Source organism: Panthera tigris, chromosome B3 (assembly GCF_018350195.1).
Source record: "Panthera tigris isolate Pti1 chromosome B3, P.tigris_Pti1_mat1.1, whole genome shotgun sequence".
Lineage (NCBI taxonomy): Eukaryota > Metazoa > Chordata > Mammalia > Carnivora > Felidae > Panthera > Panthera tigris.
The window spans coordinates 84,115,533-84,141,010 of NC_056665.1; the positions used below are offsets into that span (position 1 = coordinate 84,115,533).

General features: G+C 38.4%; 1 protein-coding gene across 2 annotated transcripts; it reads left to right on the forward strand.

The window, feature by feature from the left end:
• Positions 1-639: 639 nt before the first annotated feature.
• On the forward strand, positions 640-25,339 carry FAM177A1 (family with sequence similarity 177 member A1). 2 transcript variants are annotated; one of them, XM_042989566.1, is made up of 6 exons: positions 640-933; positions 1,031-1,151; positions 7,010-7,183; positions 19,507-19,573; positions 20,646-20,743; positions 22,892-25,338. In XM_042989566.1, the coding sequence occupies exons 2-6, from the start codon at positions 1,059-1,061 to the stop codon at positions 23,096-23,098; spliced, it is 639 nt and encodes a 212-aa protein (XP_042845500.1). In that variant the 5' UTR covers positions 640-933; positions 1,031-1,058; the 3' UTR covers positions 23,099-25,338. The 2 variants fall into 2 exon arrangements, with proteins under 2 accessions (XP_042845500.1, XP_042845499.1); XM_042989565.1 differs by lacking the exon at positions 640-933 and having other exon boundaries at positions 950-1,151; positions 22,892-25,339.
• Positions 25,340-25,478: the final 139 nt, after the last annotated feature.

Consider the following 25,478-nt stretch of genomic DNA (forward strand, 5'->3'; position numbering starts at 1 on the left):
TAGAATTACAGATACACTATGCCATAACTTTGGAGAGTATTTCTGGATTTTGACTGGCATAAAAATGGAATTTAAAGTATCATATAACGCTCCCTGTGGCCCAAATAATGTATTTTATTTTTGACCTCTACAATTCACAAAACCTTGTGTGAAAACTTTCATACTAAAACTACAATAAAAATAATTTTAGCTGGAAATGCTCCAACTAGTTTAAGTAATACTGTAATCGGTGCAATCATGACTTTAATTTGGTTGAACATTGGGAAAAATGGGAAAAAATCCCCTTATACATGCACACACGCCCCTAAAACATAATAAAACATGCCTTGTATTTGTCAAAATGGAACCTTGCGGCTGCCCTTTGCCCTCCTTCAGATATCACTTAACTTTTTCTCTAGTTATACTTAAGTATTTCAGAGAAGTGTAAACAAAATTTACCTTTCAGTCTCTTATTTTACGGGTATTTTGGCTAGACTGTCATCCATGTTAGGAATGGAATATGCAGCATGAGCCGTACATCTTAAAATCTATTTGACAAACCTTTGAAGCATACTACAAGGCTGTTTGGTTTTACAAGTGCAGAAACCAAGATCTGGGAGGGTGACTGCCCAAAACGCAGCTGCTGCATGGCTGCCCCGGGATCCCCAAGGCCAAGCTCCAGGTGCAGGTACGAGGCATGACGTCACCGGTGGTGCCAGGCGGCGGCTCCGAGAGCTGCGGACGTGGGCTGGGCCGGAAGCGGTGCTGCTGGCGGCCCTCCTCGCTCCGCCCCACGCGAGCTGGTCGCTGAGTCGCCCAGGCCGCGGTCTGCGAAGCCGGAGTGGGGGGCGAGGCGCCGGCCGGCCCCGCCCCTCAGGCGGGTCCCACCCATCAAGGCAGCCCCACTCCTCCTGCCTTGGCGTGGCCGGGCGCGGCGCGAGGTGGGCGCTGCCGGTGAGTGCCAGTTCGTGACGGCCGGCTCGGTCCGCGCCTGGGTGGGGAGGCGGAGAATGGAAATGGGCTTATCGGCCATTACGTTCTATCTTGCCAGCGCCAGCAGCCCTGTAGCGGTGACAACGATGGACCCGGAGCCTCTGAGCCGTGCGGAGGGAGAAGCAGTAGGAGCCTCTGGAGCTGCGGCCGCCGCGACGTTCAGGGAATCGACTCGGCAGGTAGGTGGGGCCGGCGAGGGAGGTGGCGGCGCGGAGGCTGGGGCTAGGAGAGACTAGCCGAGAGGAGACAGCCCTCGTCCGCCGGCTGCCCTCTTTGGCCTGCCCGGTGTTGTGTTCCTCCGAGCAGGCCGCCCGCCGGAGGTGCGTTTCGGGGTTCGTCCTCACGGTATCCTCGCCTCTGCCCAAAGGCACCGGCTTGGGGCAAGGGGCGAACGCCTCGCCACAGCAGGGCGTCCCTCACCAACCCTTTCCGCTGGCAGCTCTGCGGACTGTGGGGGGCTCCCGGGGGTGCTATTCCTGCTTGGGGTCTGCGAGCGAGGAACGAAGGCGTGGCTCCGAAAGGCTGTCCTTAGAGTAGCTGGAAGCCAGGTGACGGCGGCTTCAGACACTTCTCTGCCTCTCCTTGTGCAAGCGCCTGAGTTGTCTTGTTTGTGCCCTTTGGTTAGCTAATAGCAACTATGTGCTGAGCGTTTACAGGCTTTCTTTCACTTAATCCTGATAACTTCTGCATGATGTGGGCGTTATCCCCATTTCACTCGCGGGGTAACTAAGGCTCGGAGCTGCCCAATAGAAGCATAATGGGAGCCACATTTTCTAGTAGCTATTACTTAAAAAGTAAAAAGAAATTTTAATTTTTAATTGTATATTATTAATATTTTATTAACCTAATTTAACAAAAAACTTAAATATGTAATTAATGTGAAAGTTAACAATGAGATATTTTACGTTCTTTTTGGTACAAGGCTTAGGAATCCTGCGTGTGTTTTAGACCTACTGCACGTCTAAGTTTGGGCTATCCTCATTTTAAGGGAGCATTAGCCACATGTGGCTAGTGGTTACTGTGTTGGACAGAAGTTTAGAGAGGTAAGGTCTGGAGGTTTGTTTTCAGTTTGATAGTTTAAAGTAGTAGTTTAGGGGAGCCTAACTGGCTCAGCTGGTGGAGCATCCAACTCCATCTCAAGATGGTGAGTTCAAGCCCCACTTTGGGTGTGGAGCCTACTTTAAGAAAAATAATAAAGTGTCCCTTTATTAAAAAAAAATAAAGTAAGGGGCGCCTGGGTGGCTCCGTCGGTTAAGCGTCTGACTTCGGCTCAGGTCATGATCTCGCGGTCCGTGAGTTCGAGCCCCGCGTCAGGCTCTGTGCTGACAGCTCGGAGCCTGGAGCCTGTTTCGGATTCTGTGTCTCCCTCTCTCTCTGCTCCTCCCCTGTTCATGCTCTGTCTCTCTCTGTCTCAAAAATAAATAAACGTTAAAAAAAAAGTAAATAAATAAATAAAGTAATAGTTTAGGAACTTTGGCCAAGTAAAACTAATGAAGAAATTGTTTCACCTGAAACTAGCTTATTAGTACAGTGTGGGCCATTAAGAACCTCAAGTTGCTCCTATGTAGAAATCTTTCCACCTTCAGTGGAAATGAAGCTTTTTGGGTAGCTTCCGTTTTGAGACTAACCACCACCTGAATGTTAGTAAGACATTTCCCCCAAACTACAGTTTCCTAGGGAATAGTGCGTGAATGCGAGTGTAGCTTCTTGTAGTATAGAACGTAGTTTGCATGAACAAAAACTTTTCTCCATACTAGTTTTTATATGGAATTTCTTGTTTTTCTCCAACTTGAGAAGGAGAAAAGTCATCAGCAAGAAGGAATTCAGGGGCAACACTAATTGATTAGGGAGCCTCTTTTCATTTTCACTAGAGACCTGTTGCTGACAGGTACATGTGAACTGGACCTTTAAGTCTGTAGTGTTCGATATATTTTCATTTGGTTTTTCCTTCTGTTGTTATTGTTTTCATCACTGCTTCAAGCTTTGAATTACTCTAATAGCAAAGTAAACATACCTGTATTGATTTATCAGCTAAATATTGTTTGAAGAGAGGCTCTTTGTTTTTTGGTGTAGTGATATTATATTATTTTCAGATTCCTGGTTGAAACATAATAAATATCTAAACAGTAAAGGAGGCTGTTGAACAAAAAGTAGGAAGTCATAAGAATACCCCCATCGCCAGTATCTCACATTCACTTTCACCAAAAGTAAGTTTCTGTTGTGATCATTCCGAGATTTCCTATGCATATATAGTCTCTTCTGCATTAAACATAAATAGGTTCATACTATACAAACTGTTTTCTGACTTTCCCTTTTTTGCTCTCTCATTCACATTCCTGAAACAGAAACATCTCTGGGAACCCCATATCTATGCCTTTGAGCATATTTAGAGCAAAGAGGCCCAAGTGGGGACTTGGGTGGAAGGAGAGCCTCCTGTCCTTGATCAGTTGTCTGAACTGAGAAATTCTAAATGCAGTGTAGGGAAAGGAGTAAGAAATAGGAGCTTGGCTCTGTGTTTAGAATTTCACCTCAAATCAGGCCATTCAGTACCTGTTGTGATATCCTATCAGGCAGGTTCTTTGACTAGACTTTTAACCAAAATCTGAGCCTCAATATTATTAAAGGAGTGAAAATTTTAGTGCTACACATTCATTTATGTAGCACCTCTGATACCAAGAACTTATGATGTGCTAGGAACTATCTAGTGAAGGATACACACTGTGCCTACTTCCATGTTGCTACCTAGTTGGGGACGGTGACACAGAATAAATTCCATGATGTGCAGTACATGTTTTAAAGAAGTTCTTGGTGCTATGAGACTGTATAAAAAGAAAATTGCCGTTAAAATCAGGCCCCGAGGAACTAGATAAGTAAATTTACAGTCTAGTCTGGTTAACTATAAAATGTGAATTGACAATGCATCTATTAATTTCCTGATGTTAGGAACCTCTTTTTTCGGATCTTTGGAATTTGTTAAAATGGAATTTGTATTATGGACTGTGAAATTTTTCTTACTAAGAGGTTTATTGTTTATCAGTAAAAAAGAAACATTTGCAAAATTCAGAGAATAACTTTCATTTATAATTGTTGGGAATTTTGCACCAGAGTATTTTAATTTTCTGGTTGGTTTTACTCATCAATGCCTCCCTTCACTGTTCCCCCTTTTTCCCTAGAGGTTGGAATCACATGTCATAAACTGTCTTTCACAGGTTTTTTTACTTGCCACTCTTGTTCCTTAAGATGATGGGTTGACCAAACTATAGCCTATGGGCCAGATTCCCACTAGCCACTATATAAAGTTTTTTTGGAACACAGCTGTACCCATTTATTATGTATTGTCCATGGCTGCTTTCACAGAGTTGAGTAGCTGTGATAGAAGCTATATGGCCTGCAGAACCTAAAATATTTACCATCTGACCTTTACAGAAAAGGTTTGCTTATTCCTGTTTAAGAAGATAAACCTAAAACTTGGGTTTTATTGTATCAAAAATTAATATTAAATTTTTAAAAGGAAGCCATTAGATAAAAGTCTCTTTAATAAAAATCTTTATATGAAATGTTACTAGAGCAAATAAAATGCCATTTTTAATTCTATATTGTGTGTAGAGAATATTACTCAAAGTTTTGTTTAAACTTAACCTCGGTGTTGGAATGAAAAATAGGAATCATGTTTCAGCCTTCACCTTTGCAGGTTTTAAAAAATCTTTTGGAAGGAATATTGCCAAGAGTCACAGCTAATGGAGATAGTAGCTAAGTTTATACTAATTGTTATGAACCAGCCAGAATGTTTTGATGTATTCAAGTTGTCCAAGGAAGGAAGGTAAAGTAGTTGAGCCAATGAGAGATATGCCTTCTCCTTTGCCTTTATCTAAGAAAGGAAAAATTAAGCCGATGAGAAATTACCAGAGGGAGCAGTGAGAAGCTGCTTCTGCTCTAATGGGGGTGGAATGGGACATGGTGATGTGCTGTGAAAAGTCTCAGCTCTGTCTACCGACAGGGACTGTTGCTTTGGCATCAGATCCATCCAGATAGTGTGATGACTGGAGATATAACCCAACTCCTCTGATTTTCCCTTGCTTGTGAAGGGATCCGCAGAGCTGAGTAATGGTTCGGAAGGAAATATTGACATCAGAACACCTATAAACCAAATCTTATTTCAAGGGGAAAAATGAAATTGAGTAGGAATGGCTCACTGTGCCTAGGGACCAGGTAAACCTGGTGGACTATTTGTTGTCCATTTTGTTTGTGGACATAATAAATGGGCTGGTCTTCCTTTATTAAGGTCCAGGATTTGTTTGAACCTTCAAGACAGGGTAGGGAGAATTGTGGCTTTTGTTTTTTCAGGTTAATCCAAAGATAGCCCCTGCTCTCAAGATTTTCATGATCTCAGTTCACTGTACAGGAGTTGTAGATGCTGTCAGTGATGTCTTCGTGTGTCTTGGAGCAATGTATGTGTTCTTTGAGTTGGTTATAGCTGGATTCAGATCCTGGCTAATGACCAAACTTACCTTTGGGAAGTGAAGAACAGAGAGGCCATATATTTTTTCGAAGAAGGAACTTAGAGGATTAGAGAAAATAATGCAAAAGTAAAGTTACTTACATTTGTATAACTGGGCAGTTCTAGTCCACTATTTTTATCAGTATAATCCCATCTCTGCAACTGCAGTTCAAAGAATTTTCCTGTTGGTTGAACAACATTCATGGTTTTAAATTGTTTGGTCGTATATACAAGTGTAAGACTCCTTATAGAGGACGAAATTTTTGAACTCTGGACTATTCTACAGAATCCCACCAATGTGGACTCTAATCGTGGCAGTCCTGTAGTCCTATATCATTTTGTTTGTTTAGTCATAAAATTATATCAGTAATACATGAACATATTCTCATCACAAAACAAAGAAAACAACAAAATACAAAAAAAGAATAACAGGCCCCCTTGACTACTCCCTTGCCTCAACCTCTGCCCCTGTCTTAGTACCTGTCCCTAGGAGTAACCACTTGCCAGATTTTTCTTCACAATTGCACTGGCCTTTTTGAAATATTCTAGTAAGGAGATGAAATAAAGCCTTTCTTAGGAGTTTAAACTTGAGGCAAGATGACAGTGAAAAACCTTGTCCTCTCCCACAATGTGCATTTACTCTGAGTTTGGAACATGGCTATATATGTGAGGTAAAATTAGTATTTCCCTGGAATGAAATTTGAGTGTAATGAGAATTCCATACACACTGTTATACTGAAATTTGTAAAATCCTTTTACTATCAGGAAAACTGTTGTCATCTATACATTATTGACTAAGAAATATGGAAATTTAGAGATAGAACACTTATGGCCTGTTTTCCAGATTTGGTTTACAAATGAATTTTATTTGGACTGCACAGTTTAAAATTTTTTTTCGGTTTGAATGTCTTCATGGGGGATGCTTTCAACCCAGGGTCTACCCTTCCCTATATAGTTTTGCTCACTTTTGGTACCAGTTGGCGTTAAAAAGCATTTTAATTAGGAACTTTTGGGTAAAGGAGAGATACAGAGTTAAGTTATACTAGTTTTGTTTTGCCCACACATAGCTAAGTCCAAATCCAGAGATGTAGAATTCTCTGCCATGAACTGTTATTTTGTTTTATGTCTCTACTGTATGTATATGTGCATCTATATGATTTTCCTTTGATATTGTACATTAATCCATAATTAGCATTATTCTTTAAATGAGTGAAGTCCAGAGTATCTTCACATATTATATAGCATTGGAATTGCTATGACTTGAAGTGCAGTGCTTGATTTCTTAGCTGTTGACTTCAAGAATGTTTATTGGTTAAGTTCTATTTTTTACCCTCAGTAGTGAGTGTGCATGTGTTTGCTTTATTATTCATTAAACTCCACATTTATGCTGACACTCTTGTGTGTATGTGACCTCTTTTAAAAAAACATTTAAGGATTGGTTTATGTTTCTTAATTCCCTACAATACAGCAACTAAGAATCTTTTCGCCATTTGAAAGATTAACCTCACTTGAAACTCATTATCTTATTGTTGACATTAGATGAATAGTGAAAGAGGCTTTGAAAATGTAGAACTCGGAGTCATAGGAAAAAAGAAGAAAGTCCCGAGGAGAGTCATCCACTTTGTGAGTGGTGAAACAATGGAAGAATACAGCACAGATGAAGATGAAGTTGATGGCCTGGAGAAGAAAGACATTTTGCCTACTGTTGACCCGGTAAGTTTGATACTTCTGTCAGTGGTTTTTAAAATTGATTTGTTTCCCCTTAAACATTGAATGGAAGGGGCCTTTTGAGGTTTAAATTAACTATATATTGATTATCAAATTATACATTATGATTTTGGTAGAAAATAGTATTTTTACAAATATGGATGGAAATATTTCCTGCATTTCAGTAGTCTGAAATCGTTTGAGTGTCAGAATTCTTTGTCAGTGTGGCTAGGTTTCTTTAAGAGTTATCTTACTAAAGAGTGTTTGAATTCCAGTCCCTTTGAATTAAGGACTATAATAGTTTCCACCTAAAACTTAGGATTTGTCAGTTCTTTTTTATATTGCCTCAAAGTTTAAGTAGAAGATGGGAGTGTACAGGGATGCCTGGGTGGCTCAGTTGGTTAAGCATCCGACTTCGGCTCAGGTCATGATCTCATGGTTCATGGGTTCAAGCCTATGGCAGGCTCTGTGCTGATAGCTCAGCGTCTGGAGCCTGCTTTGGATTCTGTGTCTTCCTCTCTTTCTGCCCCTTTCCAGCTTATGCGCTCTCGCTCTCTCTCTCTCTCTCTCTCTCTCTCAAAAATAAATAAACATTAAAAAAAATTAAAAAGAAAAGAACATGGGAGTGAATAGTTCTTAATTTTATGTGCCTTATCAGCTAAATTTAAGAATTTCTAAATTATACATGATGTACTATAAAATTATAGGACTAGCTGTACATTCTTAAAAAGGAGTGTTGTCCTTCTAAGTAGGTTTTTGAGAGTTTAGTTGATCAATATTTACTGACTTTCTAATGGGTTCTCTTTCAGGCACTGTTGATACAGCAATGGGTACATAAATTTCTATTACATGCTAGTGGGCAGACAGATAATAAATACATACTATAATTATTAGACTGAAAATTGCTATAAAGAAAATAAACCAGGATAGCAAGATAGAGAATTATTAATCTGTATTTGATTTTAAAAATGTTATTACTAGTTTTTTATTAGATTCCACTCTTCATAAATTTTGGTTATTAAAAAAACATCAGATCCAGAGTCTCTACTATAGAATATATTCAAAGGACCGTGCAGTATACTCTGATGGCATTTCCAAATGCATGCAAAACATTGCAGAGGTGTTTCATGCAATGGGAGAATTGTTGGAATAAGTGTTTTTTTGGCATTTAAATTAATTTGAAGGGGTGGGGTGCCTGGGTGGCTCAGTCAGTTAAGCGTCCAACTTCGGCTCAGGTCACGATCTCGCTGTCCGTGAGTTCGAGCCCCACGTCAGTCTCCGGGCTGATGGCTCAGAGCCTGGAGCCTGCTTCCGATTCTGTGTCTCCTTCTCTCTCTGCCCCTCCCCCATTCATGCTCTGTCTCTCTCTGTCTCAAAAATAAATAAATGTTAAAAAAAAAAAATTAAAAAAAATAAATTAATTTGAAGGGATTCTTATTTATATACATTGTGTATATATGTATGAATTTAATTTAATTTAATTTTTATGTTTATTTATTTTGAGAGAGAGAGAGCATGAGTGGGTAAGGAGCAGAGGGAAGGGGAGAGAGAATCTAAAGCAGGTTCCGTGCTGTCAGCATGGTGCCCGACGTGGGGCTCACAGACGGTGAGATAATGACCTGAGCTGAAATCAAGAGTTGGTCACTTAGCTGACTGAGCTGCCCAGGTTCCCCTTAAAAGTCATTGTCTCAAAAGTTGCTCTCTACTTACAAAGAAACTGATAATAAGAGCATTGCGTAGAAACGAATGCATTCTTACTACTTTCCTAAAGATTAACTCTTTTTTAAAAAAGCTTTATTGAAGTGTGCCTGTGTGGCACAGTCAGTTGAGTGTCCAGCTCTTGATTTCAGCTCAGATCATAATCCTGTGGTCATGGGATCAAGCCCCACATTGGGCTCCACACTGAGCGTGGAGCCTGCTTAAGATCTCTCCCTCCCTCCCTCCCTCTCTCTCTCCTCTCTCTCACTTTCTCTCCCTCTGCCCCTCAACCCTTACTCTCTCTCTCTTTCTGTCTCTAAAAAAAAAAAAAAAGGAAATAAAAGCTTTATTGAAATACAGTTCACTTGGCATACAATTCACTGATATAAAGTTACAGTGACCTGGCGTTTATTTATTTATTTAAATGTTTTATTTATTGTTGAGAGGAAGTGCACAAACAGGGAAGGGGCAGAGAGACAGAGAGAGGATCTCAAGCAGGTTCCGTGTTGTCAGCATGGAGCTCAAACTTACAAAGCAAACCATGAGATTATGACCTGAGCCAAGATCAAGAGTTGGACACTTAATCAACTGAGCCACTGAGGTGCCCCAGGTCTTTGATCTATTTTGAGTTAATTTTTGTATATGGTTTGAGGTAAGGGTCTAACTTCATTATTTTGCATGTGGTTTTCCATTTTTCTCATTCTTTTCTCATTGTATGATCTTAGTATTCTTGTCAAATTTGATCATAGAATGTGGTTTTATTTCTAGACCCTCAGTTCTCCTCCACTGATATATGTATATATGTCTTTCCTTGTGCCAGTACCACACTGTCTGGGTTACTGTTGCCTTATAGCAAATTTTGAAGTTGAAGGCATTGAGACTTCTACTTTGTCCTTTTTCTCCCAAGATTGTTTTGACTATTCTAGGCCCCTTTCAATTCCATATGAATTTTAGAATCAGCTTGTCAGTTTCTGCAAAGAAGTTAGCTAGGGATTATGTTGAATCTGTAGATAAATTTTAGAGCATTGATGTCTTAAGACTTTTGATTCATGAATCTTTAACTTCTTTAGATCTCCCTTAATTTTTTTCTATACTGTTTTGTAATTTTCAGAGTATAAGTTTTATACTTCATTCTTAAATTTATTTCTAAGTGTTTTGTTTTGTTTTTTTTTTTTTTTGATGCTACTGTAAGTGGAATTGTTTTCTTACAGTTTTCTTCTCTTCCAATCTGGATGCTTTTTATTTGATGTTCTTGCCTAATTACCCTAGCTAGAACCTGCATTACAATGTTGAATAGAAGTGCTGAGAAGTGGCCATTCTCATCTTGTTCTAAATCTTGCGTGAAACTGTTCCATCTTTTACGGTTAAATATGATGTAGCCATGAGTGTTCTGTAGATTCCCTTTATCAGTTTGAAGAACCTCCCTCTGTTCTTAGGCTTTTTTTTTTTTTAAATCATGATGCAGCCTTAAATTTTGTAAAATGCTTTTTCTGCATCAATTGGGATGGTTTTGAGATTTTTGTTCTTTATTCTATTGGTATAGTGACATTAATTGATTTTTTGGATGCTAAACAAGCCTTACATTCTTAGGATAAAACCCACTTGATCATTGTATATAATTATTTTTATATGTTCCTGATTTGGTTTGCTGGTAATTACTGTGAATTTTTGCACCCATATTCATAGAAAATACAGGTCTGTAATTTTCTTGTAAGGTCTTTGTCTGGTTTTAGTACCAGAGTAATACTGGCCTCCTAAAATGAGTTGGGAACTGTTGCCACTCCTGGTTTTTTGGCGGGGGAGTAGGGGAGAAGAGTTTGTAAGAATTGGTATTCTTTTATTTTTTTTTAAGTTTATTTATTTATTTTGAGAGAAAGCAGGGAAGGGACAGGGAGAGAGGGAGAGAGAGAATCCCAAGGAGACTCTGTGCTGTCAGTGCAGAACCTGATGTGGGGCTCGATCTCATGAACTGTGAGATCATGACCTGAACCGAAATCGAGTCTGATGCTTAACTGACTGAGCCACCCAGGTGCCCCCAGAGTTGGTATTAATTCTTATTTAAATGTTTGGTAGACTTTGCCTGTGAAGCTGCCTAGGCTTTTCATTGTGTCTGGTTTTTTTGTTTTTGTTTTGTTTTTGTTTTTTTTAAAGTTTATTTATTTTGAGAGAGGGAAAGAGTGCAAGTGGGAGAGTGAGAGAGTGGCAGAAAGGAGGGGGAGGGAATTCCAAGCAGCTCCACTGACAGTGCAGAGGATGACTTGGGGCTTGATCCCATGAACTGTGGAGTCATGACCTGAGCCAAAATTAAGAGTTGGACGCTTAACCGACTAAGCCACCTGGGCACCCTGTGTATAGTTTTTTTTTTATTATTATTACAAAATTGTCTTCTTTCTTTTTAAGTCCATTGTGGCAGTTCTGTTTATTTCTTATAGGTAAGTTATCTAATTTGTTGTCATGCAGTTGTTCACAGTATTCCTTTATAGTTTTTTCTGTTTTTTTTATTTCTGATTCTAGTAATTTGGGTCTTCCTTTTTCTTGGTCAGTCTAGCAAAAGATTGATCAATTTTGTTGATCTTTTCCAAGAATGAGCATTTGGTTTCATTGATTTTCTCTTTTATTTTTTTTCTCCATTTCATTAGTTTTCACTCTGGTCTTTATTATTTCCTTCCATCTGCTTGCTGTAGGTCTAGTTTGCCCTACTTTCTCCAGTGTCTTGAGGTGGAAGGTTAGGTTATCTTCTTTCTTAATTAGCTATGAACTTCCCCTTCTAAAAAAAATTATTTTGGAGAGAATGTGTGAGCAGGGGAGAAGGGCAGAGGGAGAGAGAGACAGAATCTCAAGTAGGCTCCATGCTCAGCCTGGAGCCTGACACGGGGCTCAATCCCATGACCCTGGGATCATGACCTGAGCCAAAATCAAGAGTTGGTCATCCAACTGACTAAACCGCCCAGGCGCCCCTGAAATTCCCTTTTAGAACTGTTTTAATTACATCTCATAAATTTTGTGTGTTACATCTTCATTTTCATTCATCTCAAAGTATTTTCTCTTTGACCTGTTGGTTTTTTAAGAATATGTTATTTATTTCCCACATATTTCTTTTTTTTTTTAACTACTTTTTTTTTTTAAGTTTATTTATTTTTGAGAGGGGGGAGACAGAGAGAGAGAGAAAGAGAAAGCATGCAGGAGGGTTAGAGGGAGAGAGGGAGGCGGAGAATCTGAAGCATGCTCTGTGCCATTAGCTGATTGCGGAGCTCGAATCCACTGACCATGAGGTCATGACCTGAGCTGAAATCAAAAGCCAGTTGCTTAACCCACTGAGTCACCTAGGCGCCTCTATTTCCCCCATGTTTCTTAAATTTTCACATTTTTTTTTTCTTTCTTGATTTCTAATTTCACCCCCATGTGGTTGGAGAACATACCTTGTATTCTTTCTCTCCTTTTAAACCTATGGAAGTTTGTTTTATGGATATCAGCATCTGGTCTGTCGTGGAGAATGTTCTGTACATACTTGAGAAAAATATATATTCTGTTGTTGTTAGGTGGTGTGTTCTATAGATATGTTAGGTCTGGTTGGTTCATAATGTTTTTCAAGTCTTCAATTTCCTTGTTGATCTGCCTGATTGTCCTATTCATTATTCAAAACGGGGTGTTGTCTCCAGGTGTTATTGTTGAGTTGTCTATTCCCTTCATTTCTGTCAGTTTTTGTTGAGTCCCTCTTCTGAATTTTTCATTTTAGTTATTACACTTTTCAACTACAGAATTTCTATCCGGTTCTCATTAATAATTTTCATTTTTTTATTGATTTTGTCTTTTTTAAAAAAAAAATTTTTTTTAACGTTTATTTATTTTTGAGACAGAGGGAGACAGAGCATGAACAGGGGAGGGGCAGAGAGAGAGGGAGACACAGAATCTGAAACAGGCTCCAGGCTCTGAGCTGTCAGCACAGAGCCCAACGCGGGGCTCGAACTCATGGACCATGAGATCATGACCTGAGCCAAAGTCAGACGCTTAACCGACCAAGCCACCCAGGCGCTCCTGATTTTGTCTTTTTGATGCAACATTGTTATTCCTTCCTTTATTTCTTTAATTATGGTTTCTGTTACTTTGATGTTTTTTCTGTTAAATCCAACATCTAGTCACTCATGGGTAGTTTCTGTTGCCTGCTTTTCTTCCTGTGTACAGAGTATACTTCTCTGTTTCTTTGCATGACTCTTAGTTTTTTGTTGGAAATTGTACATTTTAGATAACATATTGCAACAACTCTGGGTACTGCCCCTTGCCTTCTCCCTCTCCTCCCTCCCACCCAGTCTTATTATTTGCTTGTGTTTTTGTTTTGTTTTGTTCTGTTTAGTGACTGTTGGATTATTTTAGTGAAGTCTGTCTCCTCCCCATGTCCTGTTCTCTGCTACAAACTAGCTCCTAAAAAAAAAAAAAAAAAATGGGGGCGTGCCTGGGTGGCTCAGTCGGTTGAGCGTCTGACTTCGGCTTAGGTCATGATCTCACAGCTCGTGAGTTCAAACCCCATGTCGGGCTCTGTGCTGACAGCTCAGAGCCTGGAGTCTGCTTCGGATTCTGTGTCTCCCTCTTTCGCTGTGCCCCTCCCTCATTCATGTTCTGTCTCTCTCTCAAGAATAAATAAAACATTTAAAAACATTAAAAAAAAAAAAAAACTAGCTGGCCTATAGTTTAGCCTGCATCTTTATAGACTCTAAGAACTTCCTCTCAATTACCTTTCACCATAATCTCTACTGATTTTGAGAGCACCCTTTGGGCTTGAACGTTTCCAGCTCTGTTGCAAATGAAGTCAGTTCCTTTGGGAAAAGATTAGGAACTATCTGTTTTATGGCTTATTCTCCTGGGCAAAATCTCTTAACCAGAGCTCTGAAGTTGGTGGTAGGGACAGTGGTGCATTTCTGAGTGACACACCTACTTTAAGAGCTGACTGCTTGGTGGAGGTGAGGAGCCTTAGATCTTTTTGGTTTTTTTCACTGCCTCATGAACCGGGCCTATCAGTGCCCCAATATTCTTAGTGGCACCATGCCCATGGTATAGCCTCCATTCCATGAATGGGGGCTGACAGAAGGAATCCCCTACCTGTCAACTGCATTTACCTGGAACTTAGTCTCAGTAATAGGTGGCTTGTGGGCAGGATCAGAAATGCTGATTGATGGCCTATCATGCAATATTTGTCCTTCTGAGACTGGCTTATTTTATTAGCATAATGTCCTCAGTTTCATCTAGGTTGTTGTATATGATAAGATTCCCTTCTTTTTTACGGTGAATTTTTCAATTATATGTATACACCACAATTTCTTTATCCATTCATTTGTCAGTGGACATTTAGGTGTTTCCACATCTTAGCTGTTGTGAATAATGCTACAGTGAAGATGGGAGTGGAAATAACTCTTCAAGGTTCAGATTTCAGTTCTTTTGGGTAAATGCCAATATTGTAAATGGGAAAAACAGCAGGATAGAGAAAGTATGACAGTGTTGTAAAAAAACATACACACTTAGGAAAAGACTGAGAAAATATACTAAAATATTAATGATAATTATTTACAGGTAGTGGAAAAATGGGTGGCTTAGATGTTCTTTATATTTTGCCCCATTTTCTAAGTATTATACAGTAAATAAGCATTACTTTTGTAATCTAAAAATAAGTTGTTCAGTCCCAAAATTTGTATGGAACCACAAAAGACTCCCAATACCCAAAGTAATGTTGAAAAAGAAAACCAAAGCTGGAGGCATCAAATCCGAGACTTTAACCTGTATTACAAAGCTGTAATCATCAAGACAGTATGGTACTGGCACAACAACAGACATATAAATCAATGAAATAGAATAGGAAACCCAGAATGGACCCACAGATATATGGCCAATGAATCTTCAACAAAGCAGGAAAGAGTATCCAGTGGAAAAAAGACAGTCTCTTTAGTAAATGGTGCTAGGAGAACTGGACAGCAACATGCAGCAGAATGAATGTGGACCACTTTTACACCATACACAAAAGTAAATTCAAAATGGATGAAAGACCTAATTGTGAGACAGGAAAGCATCAAAATCCTAGAAGGGGAAAACAGGAAGCAACTGCTTTGACCTCGGCCACAGCAACTTATTACTTGACATGCCTCTGGAGGAGGCAAGGGATATAAAAGCAAAAATGAACTATTGGGACCTCATCAAGATAAAAAGCTTTTGCACAGCTGGGGTGCCTGGGTGGCTCAGTCAGTTAAACGTCTGACTACAGCTCGGGTCATGATCTTATGGTTCGTGAGTTCGAGCCCCACATCAGGCTCTGGGCTGTGGAGCCTGCTTTGGATTCTGTGTCTCCCTCTGCTCCTCCCCTGCTCGCTCTCTCTCTCTCTCTCTCTCTCTCTCTCTCAGAAAATGAATAAAACACTAAAAAAAAATCTAAAAAAACCAAAAAACTTCTGCACTGCAAAGGAAACAACAAAACTAAAAGGCAACTGACAGAATGGAAGAAGATATTTGCAAATGACATATCAGATAAAGGGTTGTATCCAAAATCTATAAAGAATTTATCGAACTCAACACCCAAAGAACAAATAATCCACTGAAGAAATGGGCAGAAGACATGAATAGACACTTTTTCCAAAGAAGACATCCAGATGGCTAACAGACACATGAAAAGATGCTCAACATCGCTCATACCAGGGAAATACAAATCAAAACCACAATGAGATATCACCTCACACCTGTCGGAGTGGCTAAAAATAACAATTCAGGAAACAACATGTTGGTGAGGATGTGGAGAAAGGGTAACCCTCTTTCACTGTTGGTGGGAATGCAAACTGGTACAGCCACTCTGGAAAACAGTATGGAGGTTCCTCAAAAAGTTAAAAATAGAATTACCCTACAACCCAGCAATTGCACTACTAGATATTTATCCAAAGGATACAAAAATGCTGATTCAAAAGGCTACATGAACCCCAATGTTTATAGGAGCACTATCAACAAATAGCCAAATTATGGAAAAAGCCCAAATGTCCGTTAACTGATGAATGGATAAAGAAGACGTGGTATATATATACAATGGAATACCACTCAGTGATGAAAAAGAATGAAATCTTGCCATTTGCAACAATGTGGTTGGAACTGGAGGGTATTAAGCTAAGTGAAATAAGTCAGAGAAAGACATCACATGATTTCACTCATATGTGGAATTTGAGAATCTTAACAGATGAACATAGGGCAAGGGAAGGAAAAATAAGGTATAAACAGAGAGGGAGGCAAACCATAAGAGACTCCTAATAGAACAAACTGAGGGTTGATGGGGGTGGGGAAAATGGGTGATGGGCATTAAGGAAGGCACTTATTAGGATGAGTACTGGGTGTTATATGTAAGTGGTGAATCACTGGATTCTACTGAACCAAGACTACACTGAATGTTAACTAATTTGAGAATAAAAAACAAATAAAACATTTAAAAAATAGTAAAAAATAAAAAATAAGTTTAGAAACCAAAAAGATAGCAAGTCTTAATAGTTCTCTATTAAGGAAGAGATGGATACTTTATTCAGGAAGAGATTGATACTTAAATTTTTGTAGAAAAAATGAATCAGCTTGAGTTTGCATCATAAACTGGAAGTCTTGAAGACCAAGATCTAGTCCATTTTACTTATTACTGGGATGGTGGTGGCGGTAGCGGCAAGGTTCCATTGTAGGCTCTTGAGTCATCTGTCCTTTTGATTCAGTGAGGTCAGTGTCTAAACAAAGAGCCCTATACGTTCATTCTGTATAATTGTGTGTGATGATAGATGTTATTCGGGGATCCTTATCTGGTTCCTCAGCTCTGGAGCAGGTTTGACTTTTTGGTAGTCACCAACCACATGGTTATTAGCAATTGTTCTCTCTAGAAACAACCACAGGAGAATTGGTCCACTTAGAAATATATGCTTTCCTTCAAAAGCCTGATTAATCCCTTTCTAAGTAGTTTCTTGGCCCTATCATTATAATGTGTTATAGAAACTGGTTCCATTCCCTAGATTACTGCACTGTCCCATTTGTTGGAAGGACTATAAGGTAAACATGAAGGGGGGCCTGGGTGGCGCAGTTGGCTGAGCATCTGACTTCGGCTCAGGTCGTGATCTCGCAGTCTGTGAGTTCAAGCCCTGCGTCGGGCTCTGTGCTGACAGCTCAGAGCCTGGAGCCTGCTTCGAATTCTGTGTCTTTCTCTCTCTTCCCTTCCCCACTTGCTCTCTCTTTCTCTCTCTCTCTCTCTCTCTCTCTCTCTCAAAAATAAACATTAAAATAAAAAAAGGTAAACATTAAGATGAGAGCATCTTAAATTTTTTTTTTTTCGACGTTTTTTATTTTTATTTTTGGGACAGAGAGAGGCAGAGCATGAACGGGGGAGGGGCAGAGAGAGAGGGAGACACAGAATCGGAAACAGGCTCCAGGCTCCGAGCCATCAGCCCAGAGCCTGACGCGGGGCTCGAACTCACGGACCGCGAGATCGTGACCTGGCTGAAGTCGGACGCTCAACCGACTGCGCCACCCAGGTGCCCCAAGATGAGAGCATCTTAAACAGAGTCCCTAAAATAATCCTTATCCTCAAATAAGAGAGATGCTTCCTGCTCTGAATGTAGAAGATATACATATATTAGATTTGATTGAGGAAAACATAAATATACAGTATTTTCTTAGTTGAATGTATTTGCTTGGACACTCATTCTTGTGTAAATAGAAGTGGAGGAGCTAACTCACTTCTGTGTCTTTCCAAGAATCCTGTCACAGAAATTCGCTTACCTACTTTTCATGAGAAGATTGTGTTATATGTTTCCCCCTTTTCTCTTTAGTTCGTCTACCCAGTTACAGATATTCCTGTGTTTGCTGTTTTAATACCCTTATAATCATGAACATATCTTAGCTAAGAATGTTATCTTTTTTCTCCTTCCTGGAAACAGTATTAAAATAATAATAATAATTGTTATTTGATTGATTGCTCTCTACTTCCTTTTGGTAAACAAAAATATTGGTATAGTGAAGCATGCTTATATCACTGATTTCATGCACAGAGGCAAACTGTCATCTGTGTGGCAACCTTCACAGAAGTATTCTGTGGGAAGTGCAGCATCAAGATTAACAATGGAATTGTACAATGTAGATTGCATTCTACCATTGGTCCTATAAATATACAGTCAGCTTGTCTTGGGCTATATGGTCTAGTCCCTTTATAACCTTTAAAGAAACAAAAACTCATCTTGTTGCTTATTGGTCATTTATTTTCCCACCATTGAAAGTTCATTTGATATACCCTTATTCTGCTTCATTTATCTGAATCTTAATTTGCCTACTGTATCATAAAGTATGTTGTACTGTATGATTTAAAAAATTTTTTTGAATTAATTTATTTTTAAATTTACATCCAAGTTAGTTAGTATATAGTGCAACAGTGATTTCAGGAGTAGATTCCTTAATGGCCCTTACCCATTTAGCCCATCCCCCCTCCCACAATCCCTCCAGCAACCCTCTGTTTGTTCTCCATATTTAAGCATCTCTTATGTTTTGTCCCCCTTTCTGTTTTTATATTATTTTTGCTTCCCTTCCCTTATGTTCATCTGTTTTGTATCTTAAAGTCCTCATATGAGTGAAGCCATATGATATTTGTCTTTCTCGTACTGACTAATTTCGCTTAGCATAATATCCTCCAGTTCCAACCAGGTGGTTGCAAATGGCAAGATTTCATTCTTTTTCATTGCCAAGTAATACTCCATTGTATATGTGTATATCACATCTTCTTTATCCATTCATCCATCGATCGACATTCAGGCTCTTTCCATACTTTAGCTGTTGTTGATAGTGCTGCTATAAAAATTGGGGTGCATGTGCCCCTTCAAAACAGCATACCTGTATCCCTTGGATAAATACCTAGTAGTACAATTGCTTGGTCATAGGGTAGTTCTGTTTTTAATTTTTTTTTTTTTAATTTTTTTTTTAATGTTTATTTATTTTTGAGACAGGGAGAGACAGAACATGAATGGGGGAGGGTCAGAGAGAGAGGAAGACACAGAATCTGAAACAGGCTCCAGGCTCTGAGCTGTTAGCACAGAGCCCGACGTGGGGCTCAAACTCACAGACCGTGAGATCATGACCTGAGCCAGAGTCAGACGCTTAACTGACTGAGCCACGCAGGCGCCCCTCTGTTTTTAATTTTTTGAGGAACCTCCATACTGCTTTCCAGAGTGACTTCACGAGTTTGCATTCCCATGTACTGTATGATTTCTTAAGGTCCCTTTCTATTTATTGCATCATCTCTCTGATACTGTGCTTATCAATAATAAAGACAACAAAACAGCAAGACAGGAGAAAGGCTATAGATTGTCAATTCATAAATAATCAAGACTGTGACTTACCAACTCCATTTTTAGGGGCTGCTGCTTTTTTTGGTTATTCCATGGGTTTAAGGTGGTGGTAGTTAAATGGGTAAATATAAAATGTCTTTGTAGAATTCTGTCTATAAAACTTTTAAATTTTTAGTTGCATTGTAGTCTATAGTACTATTTATAAAATGTTTTATGTGCCAACCAAGTACTTGATTACTTCATTCTGGCCTAAATATACAGAATGAGTTTAGGTATGAATGTTGCTAACCTGACTTCTTGTTGCAGACAAAACTTACCTGGGGCCCCTACTTATGGTTTTACATGCTTCGAGCTGCCACATCAACCCTTTCAGGTACTACTTTTCTGTTTGAGTATTGTATAACTATTATAATATGCTCCAAAAACAGGAGCTTTCCCAAATGGGGTGTCTCCAAAGTGAAGGAGAAACAATAGGGAGGTAATTACTTTGCTTTCAGCAGTTAGCTAGCATTGGAAGATGTTAATCTAATCTTCAGCTCCTGGTTGTGGTTTTTTTTTTTTTTTAAAGAACTGAAAAATGGCTTTATTATTTTATTTTATATTAATTTTTGTGTTTTTGAAACTTAGTTCTGTCAGCAGCTATTTTGCTATTTTGTTACATGATTTCCTACTGATACTGTTGTCATTCTGTCTGACTGCTTATTCTAGAGCCTGTAGTTACAATTCATTTATATTTTAATTTCATTAATATTTCATATCTTAAGTTGATCTGTAACTAAGTCATATTTGAAGGAAATGAATTATCACCTTATGACTTAATCATGCTAACTTTAAACATAGGTTTTAAATCATAAAGCTTTCCTCTGTTTCCAGTTTTAACTCCCTCATAGCTTCTGTCATTTTCTGCTTTTTACTAGAGCTAATTTTGAACAGTAATTCATACAAGAAACGTTTACTGAACACTTGATATACCTACACAGTGTGGTGTAATGAAAAGAACATGAGCTTTACATTCAGACCTGGATTACATTTTGGATGTGCTTCATCTGCCCTTCTGAGTCTAACCTTTCACAGTGCCTGGCATGTGGCAGGCACTCAGTGAGTGTTAGAGAACAAGCCCTTCCTCTCCTACAGCCTAATGGTGTCCCAACTCTCTAAGAGTATATGTTTTTCTTTAAAAAATAGACACATAATAGATAATTATAATACATGGTGATATGGGTTATAATTAGAGGTATAAGGAGAGTGTTGTTAGGAACCCAGAAGGAGCCACTGCTGCCTCTTGGGGAAATCAAGGAAGATACACAGAAGAGATGTATTAAGTGTTCATAATCTCCCTGAGGGCAGAGACTGTAACTTTTGTATTTTTACAGTGTCTTGTACATAGAAAATACTTAAGAAAAGTTTATGGAATTGTGTAAGTCATCTAACTTTTGTATCCTTAGTGTGTGACTTTCTTGGAGAGAAGATTGCATCTGTTTTGGGCATCAGCACCCCTAAATACCAATATGCCATTGATGAGTATTACCGGATGAAGAAGGAGGTGTGTCTCCTTTTTACATTTTTTTCATTCAGTTCGGTTTACTGTGGACTTCATGGGTTGTATAATGAGCATATATATCGTCCTTAGCTGCCCAAAAGAGAGCTCCCTTAGGATAGGCATTTCATTCTAGCGTTATTAATTTATCAACTTAGATATTTTTAATTTATGTATTTTTTAATACTGAAATTTCTCTAGGATCTTGGTGTGAAACTAAGCTAGATTTCATTGTGCTAGGTGTTATGTGAGGTGTTATTTAATCTTCATACATCTCTCTTTGGATTATTTTTCCAATTTTAAGATGAGCAAATAAGACTTAGTCTCTATACTTAGGATATATAGACGTGGAGGGTTAGGTGCACAGAAAATTACAAGTATTAGAAATGTGTAAGTGCCAGTTGTTAAGGCACAAAGAGGTGAAGCAATTTTGTCTGCAAATGTAGTGAGGTCTTAGGGTGGGGGTAAAATGGGTTAAGCCTTAAGGAATGAGAAAAGTTTAGCTCTCAAGAGCATGGGCTGAAGAACCAAAGGGTCTGAATTCGAGTTTTGACTGTGCCACTTCTAACTTTGTAACCTTGAGCAAGATGCTTAACGTCTGTAAAGCCTCAGTTTCTTTTTTTTTTTAATTTTTAAAAATGTTTATTGATGTTTTGAGAGAGGAAAACAGAGTGTGAGTGGGGGGAGGGGCAGAGAGAAGGAAACACAGAATCCGCGGCAGGTTCCAGGCTCTGAGCTGTCAGCACAGAGCCCAGTGCAAGCTCGAACTTGTGAACTGGGAGATCACAACTTGAGCCAAAGTCAGGCGCTTAACTGACTGAGCCACCCAGTTGCCCCATGTAAGCCTCAGTTTCTTCATCTTAATAATCAGAAGTGTGACATCCATGTTCAGGGTTGCTCTACGGATTAAATGAGTTAATATGTAAAATGCTTAGAAAAAGCACCCAGTATATGTAGATGAGCATGGGATAAATATTGGAATCTTTTATTATTTTCCTTCAAGCAAATGGGGACGGTAGCTCAGCTAAAGCTAGAATGTAGAGGCATGAAGAGAAGTCATGTATCTGGAGATGTGGCAAGAATAGTACTTTGTCACTGGAGCAGAGTGCAACGGGAGAGTGCCTAAGGCAGCTTACTTTATATTTGTTATATGGTTTCAAAAATGTTTTATGAACACATGAGTGTTTTTAACACTACCAGCCTTGTTTACAGCCTCATTACCCCATCTGGACTATTAAAGAGTCCTAAGTGTTCTCTTTTTCTTGTTTTCTCTCAAGCAAGCTCTAGAGTGATCTTGACAGGTTACTTATTCTGTACTGACTACCCATATTGTGTTGACTGATACAATTGCCACTTCCTCCATGAATTTAGTAGTTCTGGAACTAGAAATTACTTACTGTCTAAATCTCTATAGTGCTTATTCCTTTCTGTCTTAATACTCTTTTTACATGTCTTAACTTCCCTCCTAGATTGTAAACTTCTTGAGGGCAGTGACTGCCTTATCTGTATACAAGCTGCTTACAGAAGCATTAACCATGTTATACCATTTAGTGAATAGACCACCCTATTCCACTGAATAGGCTGATATCCTATAATTGAAGTGATACAGTATTTAGCAATTAAAAAAATTTTTTTAATGTTTATTCTTGAGAGAGAGCATGAGTGGGGGAGGGGCAGAGAGAGAGAGAGGGAGACACAGAATCTGAAGCAGGCTGCAGGCTCTGAGCTGTCAGCACAGAGCCTGATGCAGGGCTTGAACTCATGAACCACGAGACCTGACCTCAGCTGAAGTCAGACACTTCTTCAGCTGGCTGAACCACCCAGGCGCCTCTAGCAATTTTTTAATTTAGATTAGAATCTGAAAAGATATAGCCTTTGTCAAAGTTAATTCAGGTCCCATCTAAGGGAAGCAGTGCTGTACCGTGTTTTAAAAATAACATCACTTTCTTTAAAATGTCATATAATAGTTTCCATTTCAGTTTGGGAACAGGGGACAGGGAGGTAAGTCTTGTCTTAATTTGACCAAACTGAATTGGACATGACACTAATGTTTTAGTTTAAAAAAAACAAACGCACAAGTAGTTGAAAGCAGGGGAACAAATATTTCTTCTGGGCATTTACATTTCAACAATTCTTGATATTTCCTCTTTTTAGGAAGAAGAAGAAGAAGAAGAAAACAGGATGTCTGAAGAAGCAGAAAGACAGTACCAGCAGAGTAAACTGCAAGCTGATTCCATTGTCCAGACGGATCAACCAGAAACAGGGGCATCCAGTTCATTTGTGAATCTCAATTTTGAAATGGAGGCAGACTGTGAAGTAATTATGGAAAACAAACAAAATCCAGTCTCTGTCCCACCGTAGAATGAAATGACTATCAACCTTCAAACTCTAGGGTTTTTATAATACCAGGAACTTTCACATTCTTTATTCAGTGGGACTTAATACAATTATTTATATTTTAAATTATTATCTGGAAAGGGAGAAATGTTTCTTTATTCTTAGGCTCTATCTAGCAAAAGCCAGATCTGAAATTTGGGCATTTATATTATGCTTTTACTGTATGTCAAATTAGTGCTTTGGTTTTAAAATATTCTTAAAAAAAATAAGGACATTCTAGAGCCGTAATTGCCAATTAAGAGTTAAATTATCAAACGTGTCTGTTATTTGTGTTTGTAAGAAAAAAAATAGTTAAATTACTGATTAAGACTAATTGGAGCTGATCTTCCTGGTCTCAGATTAAAATGAGGACTTTCCCCCATAGATTTTCTCATGTTGTCTTACATTTATACATCTAACCATTAATTTCATACTAAGGATGGTTTACCGTGTGTAATAAAAGGAGCAAGACAAAAGCACTTTGATTTTTCTTTCCTTGAGAATATTTTATGAAAAGATGATAACACCAATTTTAAGATGGGTTTACTTTTTTTAATGCAGGTTACTACTTAATCTTTTTCTTTTTCAGTACTCAAATAACTAGCTTTGAAAATTATGTTAAAAACACTAGTTATGGGATGAATTTATTAACGTGTTTGTATTCCAAGTGGTAACACCTAGTGATTATCCACATGGCATCCTGGTTTTGTCACTCAGTGGACCCTGAATGCTTCCTATGGGATAAGTCCTTGCAGGGAGGTGGGTGGAGTAAGGGACAGATGAAGACTTAACCCTTCAGGGGTCCACTGTTGAATATTGTATAAGGTGCCATGGTAGCATAGTGGTGACTGGTTATTACCTCTTCAAAGTAACAACAGTAAAGTGGACAATTTACTTAACCCAGGTATGGTCATCTCTCTAGAGTCTGCTGTGCTATTGGCAAAACTTACAAAAGTATAATATGAAACTGATTTTGAAAATATTCCTAAGTATGTGCTCATAATCTTACAGATATCTGTATGACTGATTTATAACTAAATGTGGGTAAGGAAGAATGTGTGGAGTATTTCAGAAACGCTGCTCTTAAAAGCTTTTTCACAAACTTAAAGCTTTCAGAGATTAATGGTTGTTCAAAACAGCATTAAGCTTTCAGTCTTAAATATTTTTATATAAAATATGGCTTCAGAGAAACTCTAACATAGGGTACAGTGGGCCTGTTAAGGAAATCTTTTATCAGTGAACACGAACATCTGGCCATTAAGTTCTTCAACTAAAATTTGAAGGATTTAGGAAAGATAATTTTTCATCTGGAATCTTCAGTTACAAGGATTTGTGGTATGGTACTTCATGGTATATGATGGTAATTTTTTGGTCATGGGTGTAAACTCTTTAATTTAGTACTTAAAGGATTAATCTTCAGATTATGTAATTAATGTCACCATAAATTTTAGTTTACCAGTAACGCTAAAATATGTTAGCCTGACCTCCTCCAATTTGTTTTAAACTTCATTTGAGATAGGACCTCTAACTCAGATATTTATTGGTTTATCCAGTGAAGGCATGCATATCTAAAGATGATCTCAATCTTCTCTCTTGAAAGGCACTAGATCTGAAAGTTTACCTAGAAACTCTTCTGATTGTAGTAGAAGGAAGATGAATTATGAAGGTTTTGTTTCTTAAATTTCACTTTCTCTACTTGTCCAACAGTGGCCAGTTTGTAATGTTTATATAGTTATTCACTGTGCCTTAAATTTTTATACTTTACTTATGCAAACTATAAAATTTCCCAGAAATGCATTAAATGGTTTTGTCTTATTTTTAAGCCTCTTTCACTTTTCCTTCCTTTTCAACTCTTTTTATAATTACTATTTCCTTTGGATCATAGTTCATGGTATTTTGCCCTCTTCTAATCTTTCTTCTCATAAACAAACTAAACACAGGACAGTATAATTGAGAATCTTTACAGTGAGTTAATTTCTCTAACAAAATCCTTAATGAAATGGGGTTAAGTTTTGTACAATGTAACCCTGGTACTGGTTAATAAAGCTAGACAGATTTTTAAAAATACAATAGTGTTTTTAGTTGAAATATTAACTTGAATACTTTTTATTGAAACATCCTAAAAAGAAACATCACGTCCAAAGACTTCTAACCCAGAAATGAAATGGCTCTCTTCTAATGAATGGGTAAGTTTATAATCTCTGATACACTTAATGCTTTAGAAGACTCAAGGTTAAGTGACCACATATAAATAAATTATCCCTCAAATATGCAAATTCTTAATGTCTAATGTCAGAAATATCCATGAAAACTTCATTTCTGAAGATGATATAGGTTTAAAGTGGACTCCCACCTTTACCAAATC